The sequence below is a fragment of the Ambystoma mexicanum genome, chromosome 12, assembly GCF_040938575.1.
Source record: "Ambystoma mexicanum isolate Mex_15411 chromosome 12, UKY_AmexF1_1, whole genome shotgun sequence".
Taxonomy (NCBI): Eukaryota; Metazoa; Chordata; class Amphibia; order Caudata; family Ambystomatidae; genus Ambystoma; species Ambystoma mexicanum.
Window position 1 is genome coordinate 962800934 of NC_090936.1, and position 20032 is coordinate 962820965.

The 20032-nt window shown below is 44.1% G+C and overlaps 1 protein-coding gene across 4 annotated transcripts in view; it reads right to left on the reverse strand.

Moving 5' to 3' along the window:
• LOC138514136 (zinc finger protein 420-like) overlaps positions 1-20032 on the reverse strand; it is a 1401466-nt gene that overhangs the window by 171322 nt on the left and 1210112 nt on the right. For 3 of the 4 annotated variants that reach the window (XM_069629436.1, XM_069629435.1, XM_069629434.1), the window contains one exon: positions 5049-6038. The exons of the other annotated variant lie outside the window; for it this stretch is intronic. In XM_069629436.1, coding sequence (XP_069485537.1) covers positions 5049-6038 — 990 coding nt within the window. The remainder of the gene's footprint in view (positions 1-5048; positions 6039-20032) is intronic. 4 annotated transcript variants of the gene reach the window in all.

Below are 20032 nucleotides of genomic sequence, written 5' to 3' on the forward strand. Positions count from 1 at the left end.
TCCTGTCCAACCCCACCCCTCTTCTCCTCTCCCCTCTCCATCAGTGGTTGCTGACCCTCCTTTAGCCACCCCTCCACCATCGTTCTCGTCCTTACCTCTTTTCTCCCCTGATGAGGTCGTTAGACAAGTCCGATCTATGAAAGCCTTGTCAAAACAGGTTCATCCCTGTTCCTCTAAAACCATCAAGGACTACATTGACACCCTCGCTCCGGCCCTTGCTGATTTTTGCAACCACTCCTTTGCCTCAGGATCCGTCCCCTCCCCTCTGAAGCACTCCCGTGTGCATCCTCTTCTCAAGAAACCCACAGCTTATCCTTCTTGTCCAGCTAACTATTGCCCAATTTCCATTACTCCCTTTCTGGGAAACTCCTGTAAAAGTTGGTCATCTCTAAGCTTGACCTTCATTCCAATTCTGTTGGCTGTCTCCATGACCACCAGTCTGGTTTAAGAGCTGCCAGAAGCATGGAACCTGCTCTCCTGAACATCCATGAAGATCTGCTCTCCAACCTTGACTCTAACATTCCCTCTGTCCTCATCCTCCTCGATCTCTCTTCTGCCTTTGACGCGGTCAACCATACCATCCTGCTCAACCGTCTCCGTGAAAACTGGGTATCACTGATCAGGCTCTGGCCTGGCTGACCTCTTTCTTCTCTGATCGACCCTCCCAGGTCCAACTTGGGTCCTTCCTGCCATCTATCTTCCTCTCTACCTGTGGTGTTCCCCAGGGGTCTATCCTCTCGCCCTGGCTTTTCAACCAATACGTGGCAAATGCATTGCCATTTTCTGCTCAAATTTCCAGTGCTACGCTGACAACACTCAACTCATTTTCAGGCTGCCCTGGGCCACCTCCTCTCCCTCTCTCATCTCGGATTGCCTAACTGCCATTCAAGATTGGTGTGCCGCCAATGTCCTTTGTCTGAATGCCAGCAAGACGGAGATCCTTCTTATCGGCACACCTTCACCATCCTTTCCCCTCACTCTCTGTCCGGCTTCCCTTGGCCCTTCTCCTAACCCCACCTGCGAGGCTAAGAACCTTGGGGTCACCTTTGACTCCACCCTTTCCTTCTCCGCCCACATCTCTGAGGTTTCTAAAAAGTCGAACTTCCTACTGCACCTCCGCAGAGGTACTCTGCCTTTCCTCTCCTTCCCCCAGAGGCTCATGGTATCCCAAGCTCTGGTTCTCTCTAGGTTGGACTATTGTAACAGTCTCTTTCTAAATCTACCTGCCTCTACTCTCCACCCTCTGCAACTAATACAGAACAGGACTGCAAGACTTGTCCTTGGCCTCAAGCCCTGGGATCTTATTTCTCCAGCTCTGAAATCTCTTCATTGGCTCCCAGTGGATGCACGGATTACATTCACAACCCTCTGCATTGTACACAAGGCTTTCTGGGGCCTGGGTCCAAAATAGCTTCAGTTATCCCTCCGCAAATACATACCCTCTCGAGCTCTTCGCTCCTCTAACTCCCTCAGGGTCAGCTGTTTTTCAAAGAAACGAGCTGGGGGTAGATCTCTGTTCTGGAACAGCCTCCCTGCCACTCTACAACTTGAGGAGAACCATCTCCGGTTCCGGAAGCACCGCAAGACCTTCCTCTTTTCTTCTGCCTTTGCTCCCCCTCTCCCCTGCTGATCGGTTCTCTCTTGGCACCGTGCACCTGGGCACCCTCTGTCCTCTGGGCCCAGGTACCTGCTCACCCTGCCACCCTCCCGCACTGCCTCCGGGCCACCCCTTGCACTGGGGTCTGTATCTGTACCCATACAGCCCCCCTTTTCTTCCTGCACTTATCAGACCTACCATGTCTGCTGCCTTAAACCTAGCACTTGCAAATTGCTGGCTGCACTACCACCGTTTGTTGCCTTTATTATTTATTTATTTATTATTATTTATCTGTTTCTCCTCTGCTTCGTACTTTCCACTTCTCCCCCTTCCATGCACTTTTTCCATCCCCCCCTCTCCCATGCACTTGCGCGTTCTCAAAGTCACTGGGCCTAGTAAGATCGCTGTTTTGTTCTCCCCTGTTCCCCTCCCTTGCCTTGTCGCGCTCTGAAACACTTGTGTACGAGCGCGATAGAAATAAAATATCAATATCAATACTGAACTGTTTAATGTTTTGACTGTCTCGTATGTCTTATTTTTATCTGTGTGTAAAGTTATATGTTAACTAAATCATGCAATTAACTTAAAAAACAGGTAAAACACCCTGTACCTCATTTTTTCCCCTCAACAAGGTGTCAAGCACTCTGTAGCTTTGCAGCTACGTTTGGGATACATAAAACCAAGAAAACAATTACAGATAAAAAGCATTGCAGCTCTTTCATTCACTGCTTTGGTGTTTATGAACTGATAAGATTCGCATTCCTCTGTGACTTGGTCTTGGAAAAGACATCAAAATGCAAGAGTGCAGGTCACAGACATCAAACGGTGACACGCCAAACAGACTTTAAAGCCTGTATTTAGGCATATTATTAAACAAAAAGAAAAAAAACAATAAAATGTCAAGTGACTTAGATTGTTCCATTGCATGACTGCCGAAAAAATAAATGAAGTGAAATTGCAGCAGCAAGAGTGAACGCCAATGAGTGGTGATGAAGCCAAACTCTGAGCCCTACAGCGCCACCTGGTGGTAGAGAACAAATCACCGAACCTCACTGCGCACAAAGCGAATTTCTAAATATGAGAAATCTGTAGGAGGAATATACCTTTTAGAAGTATGTTGAAAAGAATCATGTCAAGATTAGATATGAACCACTTTGTGGGCACAAGAAGTAGCAGGAATATCATACACCCTCTATCAACCCCTTCAGCAAAGGCTGGGCAATCTCCACTAGGAGTGGTTCTGGGGTGTGCATGACCCAACAGTGAGGGTATATGCATGAATGCGAGACAGGAACCCTGGACAAAAATAGTTTTCTATTCCCATTCCATGCCAAACAAGGGATACTGGAAGCAATGGTAGCAGTAGACTTACACCCCACCGCCCCTGTTGGCACCTGTTCCTGCAGATGCAAAAGTAGTGCCTTCGCCGCTGCAGAAGCATGTGTTATAGCTGTACCTTGACCTTCTATGGAAAGGAATAAGACCAGGAGCAACCACTCACAGAAAAGGGAAAAGAATAAGTGGACAAGCCGACAGCTCAAGGCACTTTGCCATGGTTCTGGAGGCTTTAAACTCCACAAGGTTATCATCGGGTTCGCTGCCAGAAAATCTGACACCATCTAATAGCATATATAAGAAATGTGCTTGTATATCCTGGGCAAATTCCAAGGTACGCAGCGATAAGGTGACCACAAGCTGCCAACCCCATAGATATGGCTACACAATCTGAACATCCAGGCCTATCTTGAAAATATGTTTTGCAATCTCATTATGGTGGAACGCTATATGGTGGAATAATAATTGCATGTATTGTAAGAGGTACCTCAGCACTCACCTGTTCACATCTAACAAGGTGAGAGTACAATGAGCCTATGTGCCTGTGGCAGTAACATAACAACCCCAGGCTGCCTAAGGTCAAAGCTTTGTGCCATCAAGCATCAAATTCTCTGCACAACCAAACGGTGGAGCTTGCTGTGATGATGAGAAGACCATGTTCGAGCAAGGCGATCAAAGTTTCTGCCAAAATATTTTGCAGATAGCTGGAAGTGAGGATGGCTTCTATTAAATAGCCACCAGAGGTTCTGTTAAGGCCTCAATGAAAAGCACATTTGTAAATCTCGATGGCTCAGTGTTCAAAATTCAGCGATGGCTGTGCACCTCTAATCTATTAATGAAGCAGGAAGACCGAGTAATATCACTGTGCTACACAACAAACTTCAGAAGGCACATACATCGGCATGCAAGGAAGTAATGGCCATCATGCCAATGTCTAAAGCTGGTTAAATGTGAAGGCCCTTGTGCCCTTTAGACCATCTGCCAAGTCCAGCAAAGCTAGCTCAAATAGGTGTTTCCACTTTTAAACTCCTCTAGCAGACCTATGGTCTTGAAAAATACCTGAAGACTCAGGGCATCTTGCACCTCTCCTTTCTTCAGCAAAATATACACAAAACTAGCCTGGGACATGCACTGATTGGCAGGGACACAAAGCAGACTCGCCCATTCCAAAATCAGAGAGAACCACCAGAATCGATATCAGCAACAGCGTGGCATTAATGGAAGCTGTTGCCGGAGAGTAAAGTGGAACAGATGCTGGCTGCATATTCGGGAGAGAGCGCTTGGGTTATGGTGTAGAGTGTGGACTCTGCGTTCGCCATGTAGTGACAGAGCAGCAGGCTCTGTCGCTAGCAAAGGCAGAGAAACAAGCGCCTGCTTTAAAACCTCAGCATATAACTAACTTCACCAGGGTAGATACAAAGTCATCCTTGGAGCTAGATCCTTTGGACCTGCACTGGTGGCCCTACGTCTGAGACAGGGAAAAGCAAGTGTAGGAGGAACAAGATGCTTTTTTTTTTCTTTTCCTTCCCTCAGATTGTGAATGGTGTTGCAGAGCTGAAGGGTCAGCAGTAGCATAAGATGGAGTGGATTTCCTTGTCTGAAGTATTTTTGCGGATGGCAAGGAAAACCTTGGGCACTTGGTCCCATTCTGCTCAAGGGGGTATGGAATGACAGGAGCCACAGATGTCATTATAATGATCCAATCCAAAGTACCACACACAATGAAAGTGCGGTTCAGAAGCCAACATTTGCCTCAGACAGTCCTTAATGGGGTTCAAGCCACCACTGAAACAAAAACTCACTTCAGAGGGCATATACTGTTTATGTCAAGTGCCACAGATTCTGTGAACAGTCAGAGCAAAGCCGCACAATTCCAACTAGTGGCTGCGAGAGAAACCTCCGGACCAGTCTGGGCATGAATGATATTTCAAAAGATAAGGAATCTGTGAAAGGAATGTATCCATTAGAACAAACAAACATTATAGCCTTGCACCAATGCTAAGTGGAGTGCATTCATCGCACAGGCGATGACACACGTATTTATTTAGTTTTACATCTATTTTATATTGAATGAATAAATCACACTGGAGAGGACAAAGATACAACACAGCCTTACCCCTACGCTGTTCGGAGTCCTGATCATCACTGAGGTATATCCCCCCTGGGTTAACATCTCTGAGGGGAGTTTCCTTTTCTCCCTTATTATGGGTTTTTAGATGATTAGCAAGGCTGGAGTTCTGTGTGAAGCTTTTCCCACATGCATTACACGTATATGGTCTTTCTTTCTCAGTTGTCTCCAATGTGGGCTTCTTTTTTGCAAGAAATCTGGTGTGGGTTTTTTGATGATTAATAAGTTGAATGGCCTGAACAAAGCATTTCCCACATTGAGCACATACAAATAGTTTCTCTTCAGTCTGCATATTCATATGATCAGCATGGGATTTCAGATGTTTAAAAAGATACTTGCCGTGGCTGAAAGTTTTCCAACATTCAGTACATGAGTATGGTCTCTCTGAAGAGTGGGTTTTTTGATGGTTAGTAACATTTGCACTGTTTTTGAAACTTTTTCCACATTCAAGGCATGTATACGGTTTTTCCTTTGGGTTCTCCCCAGTATGGATTCTGAGATGGTTGTTCAGATGAACTTTTTGACTGAAGCTTTTCCCACATACAGTGCATATAAACGGTCTTTCTCCTGTGTGAATTCTCTGGTGGTTAATAAGATGAGAGGTCTGACTGAAGCATTTCTCACAGTGACTACACGAGTAAGGTTTCTCGCCTGTATGAATTCTCTGATGGTTAATTCGGTTTGTGTTGTTAATGAAGCTTTTACCACATTCAGTACAAGTGTAGGGTCGCTCTCCTGTGTGAGTTCGTTGATGGTTTACTAGAGTTGAGTGGTGATTGAAGATTCGGCCACATTCAGTACAAACAAATGTTCCTCGATTCTTCGCAGTGTTCAGTTTTTCAGCGGGGATTGTAGACTCAATGCTGCCATTTTCACAATTTGTGGCAAGCCCAAGTTGGCCTTCTATGGGAATCTCGGGTGACACCACTGTACACTGCTCTTGAGTTCTCACAACATTATTACTGTTTTCATCAGAGTCTGTTGGATTGAAAAAGAAAGAGAACCTGGACTATTATTTATACAATAATTAATTTGCTAATGTGAACTACTTCTGGTAAATTACCAAAAGGAAGAAGTTTCCGAATCATCAGGAGAAGTGGTGAAAAAGTCCAGTACCAGCAGGCCTCCACTAAAAATGCTGAAGACTGCAAACACATTCAATGAATAACCATAATATGATGAGCTATAGTGACTATCCACAGGTTTGTGAACAATTTATCTTTGACTGTCAGATTTAGCTTTCTTCTGATAGCATTATGCAATGGGATATCACACAGACCACTGATCTGACTGACTGAAAGGTGGGTGGAAGGGGGCTATAATCAGCATGAGCAGCTATATATCAGTAGAGATGAGCAAGAAAAAAAGAATAACTGATAGCCTTTAAAAGGAGCTTGGAGGTGTTTAGTGAAAAGAAACTGTTAGTTCTCATTAGTCAATAAAATCAACAATGAAGATTACTGAATGTCCCTTTAATGATACTCTGTTGGGTACAGTCACACATTCAATACTTAGTCAATTTAAAGTAGTAAACTGAGAATGTTTCAAACCTAAGAATGCTTACAAGGCATATTAAAATGGCAGATGAGGCCATTGCAGATAATGAACACATGTACCCCTAATCCCCTTTGCTTCCGATATGGGCAAGGAAAAGAATAAAGGAGTATTCGATGTGGAGCCTGACAAAGATGGACAGGCACGATATAATTCTTTTGTGCTTTAGCTTATTGCCAATTGGCGTCACCTGGCAGGATTGTAATGAGGCAGTAAATGTGCGCCTATCCTGCTCTGGAAAAAACAACTTTGCACTTTCCTCTTTTCTGTGAAAAGTATTCAAATATCTACGTAGCAACTGTATTACGTATACTTGAAGACAGAGGGATTTCTCTGTCTTTTTATTTTTAAAATTGTTTCTGGATAGAATATTAACTAGGGGCTTTCAATTGGTACCAAGTTCAGCTTTGAAGATTGGGAAGAATGCAGAGGCATCTGCCTCAGACAATAGCACTTGCTTCCTACTGTTGCAGCAGGGTTGTTTTCTCATTATATGTTTTGATAAACATCTGTTTTAGATGTTTTTGAAATCACCTATGAAGAACTGTATTCTACAGATCGTTTAACTTTTTTATGCAATTTTAAAATATGTGTATTGTTTTATCTTTTGTGAGTAATATGGATTATTCAATCAGAAATAAAACTAATGATGAGGACGATGAGACAATACTCATTAATCATAAAAATCAACAGTAAAGATTCCAGAATGTCCCATTAATGATATTGTGTTGGGCATGGTCACACATTCAATGTTTAGTCGCTTTAAAAGATGTTAACGATGAAAGCTCCAAACCTTACAATGCTTACAAGGTGTACTGGGATGTTATTTGAGGCCTACTTACCAATAATCTACACCAGTCCCCACCACTTTGCTTCCCCATTTCACCAATGTACACCACATATCAAAGGACTGAGAGAATAATGAATGCGCAACCAAATGCATTTTTTTGCAGAAAGTGAATTGGGGAAAAAGGATCAAAGAAAGCAGACGCAAGTATGGGGCTCCACACACCTTACTTATGGAAAAACAAACACATATCACCCAACAGAGCACATACGTTCAGTAAGAGACTTGTTTCATTGAAACAGACTACAACAGTAGCATAATGCAAGTAAACCAAGGTCTTAAAAGGAAGCCTTTAAGTTGAACCAGAACAGCATTACAGAAGAGTGCATGTATAAGCGTTTATCTTTTTTTCCTACCTTTTTTAATTGTTTGTGTTTTTCTGTGCTGCACAAATGACGTTCATTAGAAATACCAATTGCACAGTGGATTTATGTACAGTGTGAACGGACGTCAACTGGACTGGTATGCTAGGTATGGCCCATGACAGAAAGCTTGTATACAAGAGTGGCTATCAGTGAAAGCATTTGGCATCCTAGAGCTGGACACGGCCAGTGTGCCCTTGTAAAAGGGGTGGCAGCAGGCTTCATTGGACAGTGCTGGTTCTGTGTCTAGGTCTAATGTACAGAAGTAGGCATTTGGAATACTTATTTTCTGTGAAGAAAAATACAGCGCAATGTGTTCCATGAAGCGTGCTGAGGAACTAACGTCAAGGGGCACGGTGCAAGGTAAATGTGGCCTCCTGCCTGCATATCTAGTGTTGAGAAACAGGCGTGTCAATGTATTTTGATGTTGGAGTCGCACAGTGCCCCGTGCTGGAATAATGTTCTTTCCCTGATTAAGGTAATACTGCAGGTTATACCCAAAATTAAGTATCTGTGGTGATAGGATACAATCCATTAGAAAGTGGACTGTTTCCAAATATTAACCACACAATCCCACTATGTCAGCCCACAGCTGCCCATGGAGGGCAGGCAAGGGCAACTTTGGAAGGAAAGGAGTTGCTCACAAGGCTGGATTAAGTGATTTGTGTAGTCAGTGCAAATATACAGCTGAAGTCTGAATACAGACTTCCACCGGGAGCTAGTGCAGGGGTTTCTGGGTAACTGTGACACAGTTCCACTTTCTGAGGCTAACCACAACCGTATACCTGCATTTTGAGTTCTCCAAAGTTTTGAGAGATGCTTCAATGTGTGGTGTAGCGTTATAAATCAAACTCAAAACAGATTGGATCAATCTGAATTAATATACTGTTATTTAAATTAACCAATTACTTAACTCTGTTCATGTTCTTTCTGGTGGATGCAATGATTCCTCACACAGATTCCACATCTATGAAATCCCCTTCAGTGGACACATTCCTAGTCTTGTGAAATATCCATTGATGCAGTCAGCTCCAGAAACGATGCCTTAGGCACCTAGTGCCACCATGCATCTCTGACATTGGACCTGTGCTCTCATTGGTGCAATCTCATGTCTTGGTGACATCATAGGCATGTAAGTCGCTGGCCCCATTTACCTCATAAAAATGGAACTGAGGGAAATGTCCAAGAACATTCGAGATAACTTGACAATGAGGAAGAAAATTCAACATTTCTCAACCAAAGTCAGGTTTTAAAGCCTGTTAAGCAGTCAATGCTCAAAGGTGGTGATGGATCCACACTCCTTGTGTCTTTTCTGACATGGGAAAGATCATGATTTAGAAGAGTGCGGATACTGCCCGACCCTGACCCCCCTAACCTCCTGTGGATGACTAGGTTATTTTGGGTCTAAGCTAAAACTATGTGATATAAATCCTCTAAAGATATACCTGTAGTACCAAGCTCTCCTCCTTTCCCTTACCAAAGTTAAATACTACATTCAGTGTTTAACTTGTCTTTTTAAAGTATTCAAAGACTATAGTTAGTCTTCTTTAGTATTTCCTAGTATTCATTGTATACAGAATAGTACATGAAGTCTATTCAACATGCTGAATACTATTCGATTATTCACAAACAAATAGTTGTTTTATAGTCTTTTAGTCTTCCATGTAGTATTGAAAACTAAATTATTGCTAGAGACTACTACTGAGAAGTCAAATAAGATGAAAACAAAACAAGATCTTCCATTTTGTTGAGGGCCGGACCATCATTCCAGGACGGAAGGAGGGAGAAAAAAAAAAAAAGAAGAAGCATAACACTACCAGAGGTAGTTTGTCTTTCTTCCGAGCACATTTCTAGACTGCCTCCAAAAACATATGAGGGGCTGCTTGAGGTCAGAAGAGTTGGACAGGAAAGGTAATACGTTGCATTTCCCACTTTGTCTTCCACCCTGAAGGAATGAGAGGCTTTTAGAGAATCTATGTTAAAGAATCTAGAGTAGGCTCCAGAAGGAGTGAGTAAATCTCTTCAGAGTGCACGAAAATAAAAGAAAGGCAAAAGCACACGCTGCTCCCACACGCCTCAGATCTCAGGTTGAAGAGAGAATTAAAAAAGAACTCTGAAGTCTAGACAACTGCCAGTGCCATTGACGCAGGTGACTTCAGAGCCTTTCACTCTGGCCCGTGCTGTTCGTAGCCTTCAACCACTAACTCTAATACACTGGCCTCTTAGGAGAAGAAGCCCTTTAAGCCAGGTCTATCAGAACAGACTGTCCAGGGATGCTAAATTGTGGTGGAGCCTGTAGTGGATCCGTTGAGTTCCTGATTCTTCATCACTGGATGACCCCATGTACAAGCCTCTATACACAACCACTCTCATATTAATAGATTTGCTGCCATTTTCAAGGAAGAACAGAAGTACATTTGGATTTGCAAATGTCATCTGTCATCACCAGTCCAGCTTTGCCTGAAGTGCTACTGGATGATCAATCTAGAGAGTCACTGCTACAGCTGAAGAAAGCCCTTTAGGAGGTGAGTGGTCCAGACACAGCTCCCGATTCAGAGATTGGACATGACCTTTTTTGTGCTCCAAGTCCAGACTTTGGTCCTTATAGAGCAGTGGTGTCTGAGCAATTGCTACTTTAAATCGGGTATCAACTTCAGAAGAGGCACAGGTGCTTGTCATTACTGATCTGCTTAGGCTAGAGAGTGCTGCCTTACCCCTTAGTGGGGCTTTAGTTGATATGTTCAAATTGGTCTAGGACAGACCTGCATCTACTCCAATTGTAAAGTATGTTGCACAAAAACGTAGGGCGGGTTCAGGGAACCATCAGTTCTTTAACACTCCATCTCTCGGCTGACAGTCTAGTAATTCAGGTGGCAACCACAGGCACCAAAGCTATGGTTTTCCTCTAGGATCTACTGGGCAGAGACTTTTGTATTTTTGTATTTTATTTGGGATTTAAATAGCGCCTTAAACCAAAGCGCTGTACATAAGATCATAAAACTAGTATAATAAAAATGGGAAATGCAAGTAACATTGGCCACTCAGCCTTGTCAATCAGAATGGAGAAGGTAGGACTTCAGTGATACACGAAACCGAGTATGAGGAAATGAAGCGAAGAGAAAATGGGAGGGCATTCCAATGAAAGGAAGCTAACAAAGAAAAGGAACAGAAACGTGACTGAGCACAAGGATGGCGAGAGACAGCAAGGAGAAATTGAGATTAAGAGCAGAGAGAACGGGATGGAGTATAGAATGAAGCGAGGGAGGAAAGATGGATAGGAGCAAGACCGTAAAGAGATTTAAAGACAAGACAGAGAAAGTTAAATTTGAGTCGGGACTGAAATGGGAGCCAATCAAGAGTAAGAATAGATGGGGCAATAGAGTTCGGGGGCAAGAAGATAGAGAAGAAGAACAGAGGCATTAAAAACAGATTTCAAAGGGGCAAGACGAGTTAGAGGAAGGCCAAAAAGGGAGGCAGAACAATAGAAGAGTCGCAAGAAAATTAGTGAGGAAATCAGAAGTTTAGTAGCATTAAAAGTCAAGAAAGGACAAGCTTTACGTATGTTCTATAGGTGAAAGCGACAGGCACGCGAGGATAGAGAAATGTGATACTTAAAAGATAGATCAGAGTCTAGATAAAGTCCCAGGTTGCGATCCATGGGGGAGAGAGGAAGCTGAGAAGGAGGAAACCAAATAAAAGAAGGAGGAAGAGGAGATGGGATTGCGTTAGCTGAAAAGAAAAGTAACTACATTTTCACAACATATAGTACAAGAAAATGTTCCGACATCCAGCAGTTAATGGCTAACAGGCATGACGAAAATTTGTTATGGACTTCGTGAAGGATGAGAAAGACTGAAAAAGCGGAGTATCATCTGCGTAGAAGTGGAGCAATACCAAAGGATGAAATAATAGCCAAAGGAGAGGTATAAAGGGAGAAAAGAAAAGGACCAAGAACCGAGCTGGCGGGACACCATGAACAAGTGGGAGCGTGTCAGACAATGACCCTGCCCAATAGACCAAGAATGTCCTCTGGGACAGGTATGACCTAAACCACTTAAGAAAAGACCCAGGAAACCCAAACGAGGAAAGAGAAGTCAGTAATAGAGGATCATCAACAGTGTCAAAAGCTGCAGACAAGCCAAGAAGAATAAGAAGAGATGAATGTTTGAAGTAGCGCACAGAAAGTATAGAGTTAACAGAAAGAAGAGCAGTTTCAGTAGAGTGGCAAGGCCGAAATCCTGACTGAAAGCGAGGGAGAATAGAATTAGCAGAAACAAAGGTAGAGACTTGAGAGTAAACACGGCGCTCAAGTAGTTTAGAAAGATATGGGAGAAGAGAAATAGGATGAAAATTAGAGGCAAGCGAAGCGTCGGCAGTAGGTTTCTTAAGGATAGGAGCAACAGAGGTATACTTGAATGCAAACAAGAAGACAGAGGTTGAGATACAGATATTGAAAAAGGAATTAAGATTGGAAACTAGAGAGGGATAGATTTTAGGAACATAAGAGAAGGCTAGTTATAAAAATTTGGGGAGAAACAAGAAATCCCAGTGCTAGGAGACAAAGTGGGAGAACTAATTGTAGGTGGCGAGCTAGATGACACAATTGCGGAATGAAGAGAATCTACCTCTGAGGAGAAAAACTGAGCAAAATCAGAGGCAGACAAGTAGAGGGATCAGGAGTAGGAAGAGAAAGAAGACGTGAGAGGGTTAAAAAATGACATTTGGGATGAGTTGGCCAAGTGTGCAAAAGGTCAGAGAAGCAAGAGCGTTTAGCTGAGAAAAGACAGTTGTCATAAGGAGCATGATAGGAGGAATAAGAAATGTACTCTCCCTCTGACCTGGACTTAAGCAAGCACCTTTCGAGGCGACGAAGAGCACGTTGCATGGGGCATAGATGGAAGGAAAGCCAGGGTTGAGGGGGTTTGCGAGAAGGGTGGAAAGTTAAAGATGGATAGAGAGCATCTAAGGAGTAAGAGAATCAAAAAAGCTGGAGGCATGGGGTCACATTATATTTTCCTCTTGAAGTCTGGCATGGGAAGGATAAATAAGTAAAGCACTCTATAGCAAGATGAACAAATGACGGGTAATGTTCTTTCTGATGATGGCTCCTCCCACAGAATCCTCATGTTGTATCCTGGCCAATGGCAGCTGGAATCAGAAACGTTATCCCTAGCAGGGGGGATGGTGGAGTGTTTTAGCGCCGACCAACTCCGGCTGTGTGCTCTTTGCTTCTGGAAATGAAAGCAACCTTAGTATATACAACAGGTCCCAGGATCTCAGTTTCACTCTTTTTTCTATTAATGCTCAGCAGCTGACGGAACACTTGGAAATGTATGTTTCTCTCCATTCAAATGCAGGCAACATTGCTCTACAAGAGAGGAGTTGGTTGGGAGGGTGATGAGGAATCTATGGGAGGAGTCCATCAGAAAGAATATTACCCCAGTTAAGTAATTTGTTCTTCTGATGGATAGCGTCGTACCATAGATTCTTCATCTTTAGATAGATTCTCATAGCAGTCTTCTAATAAACCAGGGGTGGGAAGACATCCTCCTCAACTAAACGGTTTTGCAGGAGAACTGAGGCAAGTTGAGCAATCTTGGGGGGTTATAGTGTGCAGACAATGTTTCAAGAAGGTGTCTATAGGGGCCAACGTGTACACCTGACAAAGAGAAAAAATAACTTACCGGTAATGTTTTTTCTATGGAGTCTCCTCCCACAGATTCCTCATCTGGGTAGTGTGATGAATCTTTGGATGTTGCCACTTCTCCCCAAGGGGGAGCCCCTTTGTATGAGGCCAGGGAGGTGAGGCCGCTACCCGATAGTGACCCTGGGGGTGGTATTCAGCGGGAGGCTCTCATGTAGAGAGACTCCCCTCTCTAGGGCCAGGGCCGGCCATCCAAGGGAAACAAGGTATTCCAGCCCTCCAACCACCTCTTTTAACTCCCTTCCTTATCTTCCACTACCCTGTTACCCTCTTTCATCTATGCCTGTTGGATTAGCAATACACCTATCCTCCTCAGAACCTGACTGAGTGTGCTATATATCAAGGCACATGTTTTAAAAGTGAAGGAGTGACAAGAGAGTCAGACTCTCCCTGGAGGGATGTCATGCTGGTGAATAGTGCAGAGCTGCTAACAGGGACACAAGTGGAGGAGCCCAGGCATTCCTATTCAGTCTCCTGTGCACAGACCGACCAGAGATCGCAGAAGGAAGAGGTCCACGTGAGAGACGTCATTGAACCACGCGATCATTGAGAGACGTGAAGCCAGGCCCTGGAAAAACGCTGCATAGCTGCAGCGGAAATCGTGAACACAAAATGAGAAAGAAGCTGGCAGAGGCAGCAAAAGACCCCGAGACCGACGGAGAGGATCCGGCAAAACCCCAGAAGGTACTGGGGCTGCGGAGGTCGTAACGGGGAAGAAGGCATTGCATAACCAGGATCTGGGATCCAGATACAGTTTTAGGAGGAAACAAGAAAGGTTGCCATACCTGGAAGGATAGTGAACCGGGTATAGTAAAACCCAGATACACTGAAGAGAATAGGGTCTTGGAACCGCACGTGAACAGGGGGAGAGTGTGAGAAACCCGAAGGTTTCTCACTTACTAGTCCCCAGGGATCTGTCATTCAGGTGGCCAGGACACTGCCATCGCTATTGGATCCAGTACCTGGGGATGGACCAGTGCAGGAGGATCACCTGAATTGGAGGGTTAGGGGGTCTTCAGGGAGTGTAAGTGGGACACCGACGGGTGAGGCGCAGTACCCCCTTCCTTATGACACCTTTTCCCCACATCCCCTTTTCCAAAACGAACATTTTCTCACACCGCGAAGACAATGGACTAACACCAGAGCCGTTTACCTGACATGTCCCAATATAACGGTCAAGCAGAGTCAGGAAATTGCTGATAACTACGCACACCTGACGGTCCTTTCCCTTCCACACAGGGATAAAAGACAGAGCATGAGAGCACACTCTAAGCAAGGCAGAACACACGAGGAAGTAGCGTTTCCGGGACGGCAGTTCAAACGGAGGAGAAGGGGCGGTGGAAACCGAAAGGACAACAAGGTGGGAATTACCATCGCCTTTTTAACCCATACCCTTAAAGCCTTCAGTAAAGGAACTGTAAGACCAGGAATTGCAGCTGGTGATTGGTGTGACAGATCAGTGATACACGGGGAAAGAGCTTGCCGCTGTGGTACCGTCCTTGACTCCAGCAGAAGAAAAGCCAACGAGTTTAGCATAGCCGGTGAGTCGGAAGAATCTGATAGGGGATCGGACTGTGTTAAAACTCAAAGTTGCAGTGGCAACATTTTGCTTAAAGAAAAGAAGATAATAGACAAAGGATGTTTGTAAACATCAACGTTACAGTGGTCTGGCGTCACGTGGGCACTCATTTGAAAGACTAACAAAGGCCCCGCTCCTGAACAAGGAGAATATGTTAAATTGAGAGAACTATAGGGACCAAGAGGCCAAAGGGGAGGCCGGTGTGAAATGTCAAAGTGGTCATACAAGGGTCAAGCCAAAACCCCTTGTACAGTCGAAAGTCTTTTTAAACATTGTGAAGTGAACTGTGTTACTGAGGGAAAAACTGCATAGATTATGCTAAAGTAAAACCTACACTTGTCATTGAAACATGGAGTGACCCAGCAAGACGTGCTCGCCCTTCGGAAGTCTTTGTTTAAAAGTGTTTTGGAAAGCAGATGAAGGAGGTCTGAGCCAAGACGAGGGGGACCTAAGGTAAGGGGACACCAGTAACGTTGTGAATTGTTTATAAAGCCATTGAGATTCCTGAAGATTGCAAAACGATGAAATAAATATAAGGAACATTTGTTTATTGTTTGTGATGCAACAGGCCCTCTGAAGCAAGAGACTTTGCATAAAGAGACTTAGGCACAGAAGGCTCTGATAGGAGGGAAAAGGAACTGAAAACTCAGGCGGGAGAAGACCCAGAAGTGTGCTGTTCTTAGTCCTGCCTTGTCCCGTGCTTCAAACGTGGGAAAGGAAGACCCTGGCTATAACATCCTGATTTATCCTTTTTGAGAACACTTCTTTCTTTCTCTGTGAACAGTATCCCTCACTATTTTGTATTTAGAAGTAAGGACTGGCAATAGGTTTTTCTTAGAATAGCCCCTTTTTATTTCACTAGACTCCACTAGGACTGTATAATTATTATTTTGTCCAGAAGAAGGGTGCCATTTTTCTGGACTAAGAAGATCCTCTACATCTTTAGTTACAAGTGTAAGGGACATAAGTAGGTTTTTTTGACAAAGGACAGTGGACTCTTTATTTACAAGGACATCCTGACCGAACTCTTAGTATTTTAGTTCAGGTACGGAAACCCCTCTTAGAGTAGGGAGAGGTATTTCTGGTATAATAAATGTTTATGCCAACAACCTGTGTGTCATTTCCTCCTTCTGCACCCTTACAAGCCCAGAGACCTTAGAGTCCCAACTCCCAATGAAACCCTTTGTAGGAGGGTTGCGGTCTTGAGGAGTTTGAACAAGTGTGGCAAAGCCAATAGGCTGTTTCAAATGTTTTAGAGGTACCAAACAATACAGGTAAAGTTTTTAGGAGACCCTCTCAACAATCCCATCCACCTTAGGAGAACCCCAGGGGAGGATCCTTGACCAGAACGCCACTGATCATGGTCAAGCAAGGAAGAGGTAGGGTATGGTCTTTACACCTGTTAAGCCCTCTGGAGGTGGGGGTAGAAAAAGGTATGTTAACTCGACCCATGTACTCAGATTCACACAGGGACCACTTCAAACACCCCTGAAATCGCTGGGCCTTTGTACTTTGTGTCTGTGTTATGTTGGAGGGGTCTAGGGATCACTGGTACAGAGGTCATTTTCGTTATTAGGATTTAGGTCCAGCGATTCTGGCGAGACTGTTAAGGGTGCTGGACAGCTGGACGATCCTGGCATGATGAAGAAAATACCACCACGCTGATGACCCCAGGAAATGATGCAGGCAGAATCATGGATGGCCATGCGATCAAATGGCAGAAGTAGACTTTCGTGGCAGAAACAAAGAACCTGGTCCTGCAAGACCCCTGTTCGTGCTAGAGAGCTACAACTAGAGGGCAGGGGAGGGCTGTTGTTCTACAAGCCGAGGGTTTGCAGGGACCCAAGTCCCAACTCAGGATGAACACTAATACAGCAATGTTGATCACAAGGAAGCTGTTCAGCACACAGGATGGTTCCGGGACACTTCTAAATGCTTCCAAGGGCAGGCTCCTCAAGCATAGGTTCGAGACTGGTTGTTCCAACAGGTCCAGAGGTCTATACACTGTTGAAAGTCTTTTGGACATCAGAAAGGAGCAGGGCTTTGTTAGGAGGGTTTAAGAAGACAATGCTGAATGGCTGCAACAACGAGTTCCAGGTCTTCAACGAGATGTTTTTCTTCAAAGGGGTCTTGGCTCAAATGAAGACCTGACGAATGGCTGCAGTCATCCTTTTATCCAGAATTTGAAGTATAGTCTTGCCAAGCCCACCAATGGTAAGGATCTGCACCTTTCAAATCGCTGGGGCTGCCTGATCCTGGATGGCCATCACATCTGCCCAGCAACAGACACACTTGGTTAGGATGCGGACTAGGATCGGATAGTCCCAGGCTCCACATCCGGCCCGAAACGCATACTGCTGATTTGCCTGACAAAGGGCTTACCATATATGGCAAATCCTGCCTGGGAGGGCAGGACAAAGGCCAAAATACAAGACGGCCAAAGGGCAAGGCGAAGTATTGTGGCACTGCCATTTGAAAGCATGTAGTAGTCCAAAAGGCAATATCCATAAAACTGCATGCAAGAAAATAAAAATAAAAATGGTAGAATATCCACTGCGACCTTAGAAACATCATGCAAGCAACCATAAAGTAGCAAAAAAAAAAGAAAAGGGACACAAAGTATCCCTACTGTACTGCACTGAAAGGTGATGTGTGCCGTGTAAAATAAACAAGGACTTCCAGAAAGTACAACAGAGACCCACTGCACTGACAGGGATTGATCAGCGCCCCAAAACAGATGAGCTTTGCAAGGAGAGTGAAGCAAAAAGAATTTACTTGCCTTCCAAAGACAAGACGGGTACAAAACAACAGGAAATCTTTTAAGAGTTCCATAGATCAAGGAAAAAGTTTTCTACAGACGCCGACGGGCCCTTGAAATGGACGATGAGACAGTGTTGACTAGGCACTAATGGTGGTTGACCGTGTCAACGTTATTCGAGTGATCTTTGAGGATGGCTATGTATCCAAGCTTTTGGGCATGCAGGAACAAGATTTTGTGGACTCTGGCAGCTTTAGAAGTTGTGGTGGGATCAGATTTCTCTAGTGGTCTGTTGCGAAGCTACCTGAGCCACTGCTCAGTCAAGGCTGATTTAGACAGAAAGTGAAACTTTTATCTGTCGGGCAAGGACTCAGAAGAGTATGAATGTCTCCAATGCCTTTTCTTTTTTGAAGGTGCTGAGGATATGTTTTGTGAGTGTGACCGCTTAGAGTAGTTTTGGCTCTCTGTTTGGTCCTCTCTGGGGACTCCTATGCAGTTTCCGAGTTCCTGCCCTCTAAGGATTTGCGCTCAGGGGAGATGATGTTTGTGAATTTAGAGGCTAGATATCCACAAAATAATTCGGATGATCTATGTTTCAGTGCTTTCGGGGTCATCAACTGACAGACTCCAATCTGCACATTTATGTTTGGTGCCACAAAGACATATGTGTGCCAAATCTGCAATCAACAGCTTGGCGTCGCAGTCTGTGCACCTGTGATGAATCCTACAGAGTCATCAGTCATTCCCCTGTGATGATATCCTTCCACATGGCCAGGTGAAGGCAGCTGCTACCTGATCCTGACCCTAGGGGTGGTATTATGAGTGTGGATTATGTGGGAGGGGACAACTATCAGAGGAAGTGATTAATCGATTGAAAGAGACACCCTTCCGCCTCAAACTATAACCCCTAAAATACTGATGGCATATTGTAAATCTGAGCAAAGCATCATTACATATAAAGTTCTCTAACATCTCCTATTTCTAACAGTCTTAAGTTGAGCAAAGATCCAAAACTGTACAGCTTTACAAAGTTTAAAACTCATACGGACTCCAAATCTCATAAAACCTACAGTACTGGGACAAGGAAGAGGAGAAAGGAGTTAATGTGGAGCGGAAAACACACCAAGCTAAATGTGCTGACTAGTAGTTGTGATGCCAATGAGCTGTGTGGGACATTTAAAAATGGTGTGCCTTTTCGAATTGAAAGTAGCGAAAGAGGAGAGGCGAAATGCAGAGCAGGTGCAGCGGAAAGCAGAACCAAAGGCATACACACGCAAGCGGGCTATGCTGAAGGAGGCAGGCGCTACCTACATGAGAGAGACCGGGCACAGCATTGCGGGTACCAAAGGGGGACTGCGGGGAGGAGCTGGCAGCAATGGACAGGCAGCAATGGGAAGCAGGCACGTTGAAAGGCAGCAATTCCACTGCCGAGTGAAGGAGAAGCCGGCGGGAGAACCGCAAAAGGGTCTGCTGCAGGGGAAGGTTTTCTCGCAGCATGGACTTCACTGCAGCTAGACGCCACGGGTCGGAGACGCCAGCAAACACCAGTGAGTCTGCCCAGGAGTATTCGGAGTTGCAGGGGTGCCGACAGGCATACAATCAATTGAAAACCTATTGTGAATGTCAACCAAGTAATATAGAAAGACTGAATTTACCCAAGTCTCAATATACAACATGTCAATATGGGGAAAGCTGGAGTAAATGTTGTCATAAGCAAATGAACTCAGATGAAGCAAATAAAATGCAAGCTATGTACAAATATATATATATATATATATATATATATATATATATATATATATATATATATATATATATATTTTATTTGAAAAAAAACTACAGTTTTAACATAAAGTAAAAACTTTTGTTTCAAATTCTACAAATACATTGGATAATAACCATCCCTCTCACACAGCAAAAAAAAAAGAAAAAAAGGTCTCATGCATCTAAGAATAACTTTCACACAAGGTTTAAGACAAATTTGAACTCGCCATCATTTGTTAGTATAGCAAAATATCAACTTCTTAAGCACAACTCAAGGGGGGAATTTCAAGAGCGCATCCAGATAATTCACAATTGCACAAGCGTGTTTGACATTATTGCCAGAAGAAATCATTTGCCACCAATCAACCATTTCTTCATCTATAGGAGCAAATTGGCCAAGATGT